The sequence below is a fragment of the Solanum pennellii genome, chromosome 4, assembly GCF_001406875.1.
Source record: "Solanum pennellii chromosome 4, SPENNV200".
Taxonomy (NCBI): Eukaryota; Viridiplantae; Streptophyta; class Magnoliopsida; order Solanales; family Solanaceae; genus Solanum; species Solanum pennellii.
In genome coordinates this window covers 50076883-50085919 of record NC_028640.1, presented here as the reverse complement: position 1 = coordinate 50085919, position 9037 = coordinate 50076883, and the positions used below count along the sequence as shown (strand labels likewise).

General features: G+C 30.8%; 1 protein-coding gene across 1 annotated transcript; it reads right to left on the bottom strand.

Annotated features, from left to right (window-relative positions):
* Positions 1-807: 807 nt before the first annotated feature.
* On the bottom strand, positions 808-6375 carry LOC107018070 (protein disulfide isomerase-like 1-4). Its single transcript, XM_015218434.2, has 12 exons — positions 5734-6375; positions 5074-5203; positions 4304-4469; positions 4107-4225; positions 3944-4024; positions 3637-3723; positions 3474-3548; positions 2806-2874; positions 2600-2680; positions 2334-2468; positions 1386-1442; positions 808-1276 (listed from the first exon to the last, which is right to left on the bottom strand). Exons 1-12 carry the CDS (start codon positions 6255-6257, stop codon positions 1109-1111), a joined length of 1692 nt encoding a protein of 563 aa, XP_015073920.1. The 5' UTR covers positions 6258-6375; the 3' UTR covers positions 808-1108.
* Positions 6376-9037: the final 2662 nt, after the last annotated feature.

Below are 9037 nucleotides of genomic sequence, written 5' to 3'. Positions count from 1 at the left end.
AAATTAATTTTTAAGTTATTTAATTAATTGAGCACCATGCGGTTATAAGAAAAAGAAATATTTCTTAAATAGTGGTAATTATATCTAATTAGAATCCTTACCAAATATGATTTCTCCATTTTTCTTTCTCAATTAATTTTAAACATTTGTTTTCATTTTTTTTTGGTGAATCCAGGTGTTATATGTTGTTTTTTACTTTTATGAATTACTAAATTATTTATTTTTGATACATATTTTTGTAATTGATATTCTTTTAAGAGTAATTTTCACATATAACAAACATAAAATTCATTTTTATATTTTATATCTTATAGTTTGCAAAATTGCGCTCCATAGCAAATATAAATGTTTATATTTCGCTATACATATACAAAAAAAAAAAAACAGTTGTATAATTTGTTGTACATATATAAAGAAAACAGTTGTATAATTTGCTATACATATGCAGTTGTATACAAAAGATTAATTATATAATTTGTGTATGTATAAAACGAGAAAGAGAGATAAAGAAAACTGAGTAGGAAATATGTATATTGTATAATTACAAGTGCACAGGATGAAAATATATGTATTTGCATGTATATATACAATTTTCTCTCGCTTTATACAAACATAAACACAATTTATAATTTCGTTTCTATTTGTATAAGCGAGAGAGGTGAAAATGACAAACGAGATGAATCAGAAGTGTGATTAAAGCGATTTTAGGCGAATTTACTATTGTGTTTCATGACCATGCTAAGTGCAAACAAGTGTGCTAGTTTAATATAAACAAGTGTACCAAAACCATCATCCAAATCTGCAATATGCAATCCAAACTAGTGCAAAACTTGCTTCCATTAATACCACAACAAAAACAAAGTAAAGGAAAAGGCATGTCAATTTGCAAATTACAACGAAACATTATTTTCAGCCAACCAAAAAAGAAAAAGAAGTAAAAATATTCAACCATCAAAAGAAGAGCCTTTTGGTGTGTCTTTCTACTTTCTATTCTCTACCTAAATTTTCAATGCTGATGTTGTGATCATATTCCACTTCCATATTTAATCATATGCTTTGCATTCTCTTCTAAAGCCAAACTTGACTTATATGCTAGAACCTACATATCTCACAGTTCATCCTTAGCGTCATTAGTGGTGCTCTCGTGGCTTGAACTGGCGTCAGACTCTGTAGTTCTCTGTGTTGAGACTGGCTTTTGAATCTTGAACGGGGTAGATGCATGCTTTTTCAGGAATTTGTAAAAGGCAACAACTGTACGATCTGTGTCAACAGTAATCTGTAGAACGGCATGATCATTTAAACATGCATCAGCTATCATTGCTGAGAAGCAAAACGGAACAAAGAATAGCAATATAATTTTGGTAAAGAATTCATGTTACACTCACAGGTTCAAAGCTCTTGTTGCCAGCTGGGAAGAACAGAAGTGTTGGGAATCCATCAGACTGCAATTAATCAATGAATCGTTAACCCAATGTTTGAACAAAGAACACTTACCCCCTCTCCCGCAGTTCCTTCCGAAAAATAAACATAATAAAACAATTAGCTCTTTTTCCCACCTAAGCCTCCCTACTTGAGGCAAAACAGCACACTGAAAATGAGTCTGTTTTCCTCATTCAAGTTCTGCTTCAACATATATGTAGGTAACGACATTCTAGATACTCTTGCGTGTATTTTCGCATAATACAATCTTCTAAAAAGCCTGAGCTATCATGGGAAATAAAAAATGAAGGCCACACTCTCCTCGTACCCACTGTTTTGGACGTTGGAAACACAACTAAATATGAAACAACCACACAATTCTAGTACAATGCACAAGCACAGTAACTTAAATTAGAAACCAAAGTTAGCAGAAGAGAGTTTATAGTCTGTTTGTCACACAAGAAGATTTTCCCTTAGCTAATTAATTGTTTAACAAACAAGAGTATAACATCTAGTGCACTAATATAGATGGTAGTGACTAAGCCAGACTTTGTATCTGCCATCAAGCATAACATAACTACACTATTTAGAGCTTGCAGTTACAGATATATCTAATGAAGTACTTGCATGACCTCTATATGCTTTGATTCTCATGTTTAATAATGTGACCGTCTATTTCAAAAGTTTAAGCGGTTTGCGGGATATTTTTATTACTTAGGCCTTCAACAAATCCTTAGCTGTTTTAGACATTTCCTTTCTTACATATAAATGTTGGTATACACAAAAGAATGCAATATAGGTATCCCACAAACATATCTAATTAACTAAAGAAACTAGGATATAGAATCTGACACATCCCTTGCTGGAAATTAGAATACGCTAGCATAGTCAAAAGATCAAGTGGTGAAAAGTACCTTCGCTCTGGGGTGCTCGTTTGTTGTACCATCCATCTTGGCAATAACAAGGGAGTCAACGCCTCTTAAATGCTTGCCAAGCTTGTTGTATATGGGTTCTAGTGATTGACAATGTCCACACCAAGGAGCATATAACTATATTGAATCACAAATGCAAATCATCAATAAGACGACCAGAACAACTCTACAAATCCGGATGCTGTTCATCCAATTATCCGCATCACTGATTAAGACATGCATTCATTTAGAACAAGATTAACTAGTACCTCAAGAAGAACATCTTTTGATTCATCCAAAACAATTTCGTCAAAGTTATTGCCAACCACAATTTTGACATCCCCATCATTCTGCATATGATCAAAGGGTATAAGAAAAAAAAACATAATCTGATGCTTAATGTTGGCTGTTGGAGCATGTGCATTTTGATATTTAAATAACATTGGCAAATAATGGAACGACCCAAAACACTTACAGTCTCAGGAATTGGATCAGATTTGTAGAAAGGCTTTAAATTGTCTTCCAAAAACTTCTCCCCGAATGACTGCAAAACATATGAAACACGTATATATACATGTTAAGACAGAAAGGTAAACATTAGCTGAAAGAACCTTTGCTAATATAATGCAAATGTGAATCCAAAATTACCGCTGTAAGACTATAAATCAATGTCCTAATCTCAAACTTTTCAAAATGGACAAGATTTCATTTGCTAAATTCAAAACTCCAAAACTGAATTCCATTGTGCCCCACCAATTAATGCAAAGATTTACCATTCACCTACTAAGATCTCATTGGCTAAAAAGACATTCTTTCAAATAAATTGGCTAACTCCTCCAGGCTAACATCATACTTCAAACTTTTAATTTGATGAATCGTTTTACTCTATCTGACTTTTACAAGGAAAGGCCTATTGCTCCAATCTTCTGATTCACACCATCTAGTTACTCCCCTCCAAACCGCACCATTTAATGATTTTTCTTTTCTTTTGAGAAGTCAACATTTAAGGTTTAATTTAAAAGAAAACCTTAGGTACAAAAGGATTCATAAACACATTCCATGTAATTTAACACTGGGGGAAGTACATTCTCGTTACACATGGTTTATTGAAAAGTTTGATTCTAAAATTAGCAGTCAACAAACCTTGACACCATCCAAGGTTATTTCACCTTCCAGTATAAACTTCCTCCCATCCTCATTTCCTGTATATGCGAGAACCTGCACCAAATCTCAAGTTGGATTCTAGGAAGTTCATGGAAGTTCGAAAACAGAATATATGCGACGATCAGTACTACAAATATCTTACTCTTGGGGCATCACCGCTAACACCAAAGTACTCTGAAACTGGTTTTCCAACATCTTCGTTGTCGATTTCAACAAACACACAGATAAGCTACAAGGAAAGGTTTTAAAAAAAACAAATAATTTCGAGTCAGAGAGTTGGCAAAAGCACATTATACAGGAAGAAATACCTATGCTTGATAAAGAGACTGGCTTCACTCAATAAAGGCAGAAAGACCTATGATTCATAAATATGCTTCTAAGCATGAGGCATTTATTAATACCCATAATACTAATACTGTATATCTATAAGCAGAAATAAGATTTATCACCTTTCCTTTAAAAGCTTTCACAGCTTCTTGAAATATTGGTAAGAATTTTTCTGAATCTTTCGAAGTGGCAAAAAGTATCAACTGCGAACAAGAAAGAGAACATGTAAACAGAAGAAAGAAAAATCACCCAAGATCAGCATGCTATGTTAGCTCAATTGATCACCTGCTTTGTAATGGGATTTTCAAATATCTCTGAGGCACTTTCCCGAGTAAAATTGGTGACAAGAGGAAGCTTGTTCTCAAAAACAAACTTAGCTATCGCTGACTTGGTGAATTCACCATCTGCAAGAAAGTATGACATGGTAAATACTTCTCTAATGAAATGGTTAATTCATATATAATTGCATTAACCAGACTAACCAAAGTGGTTGATATTCTCGGCTTCTTTCTTAATTATGACAAGAGCTGGACGTTGGGCTTGAGAATCAATATGGAAGAGTTTTGCCACATCTGGATTGGCAGTCTGATAGAAGTTCACATCATCTTCTAGTGCAGCAGCTGCAGTAAGCTCTTCACTTGTATCACCCTGAGAAGATGTAATTAAACAAAATTATAATGCTACACGTTCTGGAAAACAAGACCTCAACAGCCATATATCCTTTTTGATTTTGCTGGTGTTCCATTTTTATCCTAATCTAGCTATGGTATTTCTCATCAGATTATATTACAGAAGTGATAACCATTTCCTTCACTCCCATAATCACAGTATTACCCATAAAATTGTAACTGCCATCCCAACTTTGTTTATCACCGTATTACCTGACAAATATCACTAAATCTGGCTTCCATATATATTCTTTTTTAATCTGTGGTATAAGTAATCTTTTGTCCCTTTAGCCAGGTTTTGAATCTCCAACCAATCAAATTTAAGAAAATCATATCCACCTACATAACTGGTGGTACATCTAGTAGTAAGAATATGTAGCAGTTGAATCTGACGAGACACCAGAAAATTCCTCCAATTTACTTCTCTTGCCATCTATGAGAAATTGATGGTTCATATAGTACCATGCCATTTTAGCTTGGCGAAGGGAAGTAAAACTAATTAATCACCAAAATCAGAATTGCATTCAAGTCCAATGACAGCCCAATAAGGAAAAGAAAACCATTAGCCTGGATAGAGGAATTACCACCAAATCATTCAAATAACCCAACACTACTTTTTTCTCATCTTTCAAGATTTGTTCTGCCTCCTCTACAGTCGTTATATTGTATAGAACAGGCCCGGTCTTCTTTTTTATCCACGAAATAATAGCATCCCTGCAATGAAAGAAATGAAAATCTACTTTGGAATATGACAAAGTAAAATGGATATGAAAATAGGAATACACATGGTATAGAAGGAAAGAGTTCAACTTTTATATGTTTTAAACATTATTTACACAATCAGGTGATTTAAAAGCAACTACAATATGGTAAGGGACATGTTACATCGAGTCGAATTACATGTACATCAAATCCGAGAGGAAATGAGTAAATTATATAGGGCAAGAACTTTCTCTTCAAGATTCTAAGGTAAACATGTTATGAAATTAATCAACATTTCGACCATACAGAAAATTAATAGGTTTCAAATTATTGCACATCACCAATAATTCTGATGAATTTGCAGATGAAACTAGGGATCATAAAAGTTTTAGATCTAATCTCACCAGAAATCGCTCTGCTATAAATATTTACAAAACTAAAAAACACAAGCCACTAGCAAGATCAATAAATATAGAAGAGGAAATTGCAACTGATGAAAAATGCCAACACACAAAGTCAACTAAGTGAAAAATACAACTTACTTATTCCTTTCACCATTATAGGTCTTGTAAACACCATCAATGAGGAAGAGAACAGTGGGATACCCTTGCACATCATACTTTTGAGCAAGTTCAGCTTCCTCAGTAGCATCTACTTTAGCAAGCATCACATTCTCTCCTTTCAGCTCAGTCGCGGCTGCAGCATACTCCGGTGCAAGTGCCTGACAATGACCACACCACGGCGCATAGAACTCAACCATAACATACTTATTCTTCGAAATAAATTCACTAAAATTCCCTTCCTTCAATACAGCCACATCCTTCTCATCCACTGCCGGCGGCTCATACGAGTCTTCTCCGTGATCGGAAGAATCGTCCTCGAGATCTTCGTAGTTCTCAAAATCGTGGTGGTCACCATATGGATTGGAATCTGAATGAGCATCGGAATCCTCTTCTTCAAGGAAACTGAGATCCTCTTCTTCTTCAACTACAGAAGAGAAAGCAGTTCTGAAGAAGATGAGATTGAGTAGAAAAATGGAGAGAATTAGATATTTCTTCATCGCCATTGCTGAAGCAAGTTGAAACTGAAGAACCAAAGTTTTCACACTTTAGTTGCATACTTATAGGAACGTTTGAAAATAAATATTGCCAGGACAAATTTTGCTATTTCCACGCAATTTGAGATGTACACTGTGCTAAAGTTATTGTACCTTGCACCACAATTACTGATTACGCCTTCTTTTCAATTTAAATATACTATATACTAATATTATATATTATATTTATTAATTTGATTTGGTATGGAAGTGGATAAAGAAATATTTTTGGAATTTGTCATATAAAATGAATAAATATATTTATGTGACTAATAATTTTTAAAATAAAATTTATATATTTATAAATTATATAAGAAATAAAATAAATTTCAATTATGGATAATTTACTTCTTTAAAAGATATATATATGCCTATATATCATTAAATAATTATAGATTTGTTTTGATTTAAGAATCTTAAATCTTTCGGATTAATCGAAACAAAAGGAGTAAGATAAATAATATAAATTGAGTTTAGGATGGATAGTATATTTTATTACAGGAAAATAGATCTTTGGGCTGGTAGGATCACATTTGATGTGTCCACGTTTCACTACATGATTGGTCTTTGTGAAAGAGTAGGCTAATAAGAATATGACACGTAGGAAAAATGATGTGGTGAATTAGAAGTGTTGACTTTTGACTTTTCGGTGAGATGCGATCAGGAATGTGTATTGGTGTGTAGTGGAAATAAACAATTGAGAGTAGAGGAATAATATAAAAATATTGTCAAATTTAAGTATCACCCAAATTGAAATATTCAAACAAATTGAGAATTTTATATTATATTATACTTAACTATAGACTAATGCTAAATGATCAAAAAATTTGATTAGATTTTGATTAAAATTTTAAAAGTTAATTATATATATTTTTTATTTTAAAATAAATTAATTTTTTTTAAAGTTAAAATATACTAAAGTTAAAGGATGAAAATATTCAAAAAGCTAAAATAACATAGATAAAATATCATTCTGATCAAAAGAATTTTTCCTTTAACTATATTATAGAAGCTAATGTTGAGAAGCTTTGGGTTAGCCAGTCATGGATTGGTTTGCCCTTCTCCTCAATTTCTTCTATTTATATTTCATATTTTACCAGTTTTAATTTATTTTTATTTTAATATTTTACATGTTATCTATTTACCAAATAATATTAAAAATTAACTTAAACCATTATGAAATTGGTTGACTTTCGAAAGTTTACCAGCATTGTATTAACAACTTATAATATTTGAAAACATATAAAAATGTGATGAATTTTGAAAATTACACATGTATCACGTAAATAGGGATTAAGGAGGTATCATATACTGTTTAAAAATTACGTTAAAAATATTATAGATCAAAACTTAAAGCATTTAAAAATATATTTAAAAATTGATGAACTCATGAAATTTGACAAGTGTCACACAAATCGGGACATGGAAAATAACATATACTCCCTCCGTTCTATTTTATATGGCACTTTTCACATTTTGAGATTCAAATAAGTCTATCTTTGATCATAAATTTTTCATAGATCCTTTTAATATTTTGAATTATCAATTATTTTGACTTATAATACTCGTTACGTAGTTTACAAATATATAAATTTCGTTTCAAAAAATTTGAATATCCCATATGCAAATGTCCGGTCAAAGTTAACCTATTTAATTCTCGAAAAACGAAAAGTGTCATATAAAATGGGACAGAGGGAGTATCATTTTAAAATTATGTTCATCACGAATACTATAAGTTACAATAATTAACAATCCATAATATTTTAAGAAACATATTAAAAATTTGGTTTAGTTCAAAATTTCAAATGTACCGCATAAGTTGGGACCGAGTGACTAACATATATCATTTGAAAATTATCTTGAAAGTACTATAAATCATTACTTAAAATGTTTAAAAACATACTAAAAACCATGATTAATTCTCAAAATTTCACATGTGCCAAATAAATTGAAACAGAGGAAATAACATATATTATTTAAAAATTATGTTATTTAAGATCACTATAAATCACAATAATTAACAACTTTCAACAATTAAAAAGACATACTAAATTTTTTATTTTATTTTATTACTCTATATAAGAGTGAACGTTGAGGAGCTTAAGGGCAGCCGATCAATTGATCAGTTATCCCTTCTCCTTAACTTCCTCTATTTAAAAGTGATTGTTTGAGGTGCTTATAGTTAGTTGGTCAACTAATTCATTTTCTTTTCGCCTCAAATTTCTTCAATATGATATCTAGTATTTCTTTGTTTAATTTTTTAATATGCTGTGTATTTAAAATGAACAAAACAATACTATAATTATAATTTTTAATAATTCTATATTTATTTTCATTAATATTTATGTATTAAAAAATTATGAATAAATAGTACTATAAATCACAATTATTAATAACTTAATTTTTTTTGTTTAACTTTCAAAATATCACCCGTGTGATATGAATTGAGATTGGAGAGGTAACATATATTATTTGAAAATTATGTTAACTAAGAATATCATAAATCACAATAATTAAGAACATTAAATATTTTTAAAAAATTGATTAACTCTAAAATTGCATATGTGCCATTATTAACAACTTAAAATATTAAAATATGTATTAAAAATTTGATTAACTTACAAAATATCACATGTAACACAAATATTATTTGAAAAGTAACAAAAAACATTTAATAACTTAGTTGACTCTCTTAATTCGATTTATATCACATAAATTAAAACAAAATAATATATATATATATATATATA

Coding starts and splice junctions, on each gene's coding strand:
- LOC107018070 (XM_015218434.2), bottom strand. CDS start 6,257: ATGGCGATGAAGAAATATCTAATTCTCTCCATTTTTCTACTCAATCTC. Junction 4,025..4,106: donor AAAATCCCATTACAAAGCAG/GTGATCAATTGA, acceptor TCTTGTTCGCAG/TTGATACTTTTTGCCACTTC. Junction 2,469..2,599: donor CAAAAGATGTTCTTCTTGAG/GTACTAGTTAAT, acceptor GATTCAATATAG/TTATATGCTCCTTGGTGTGG.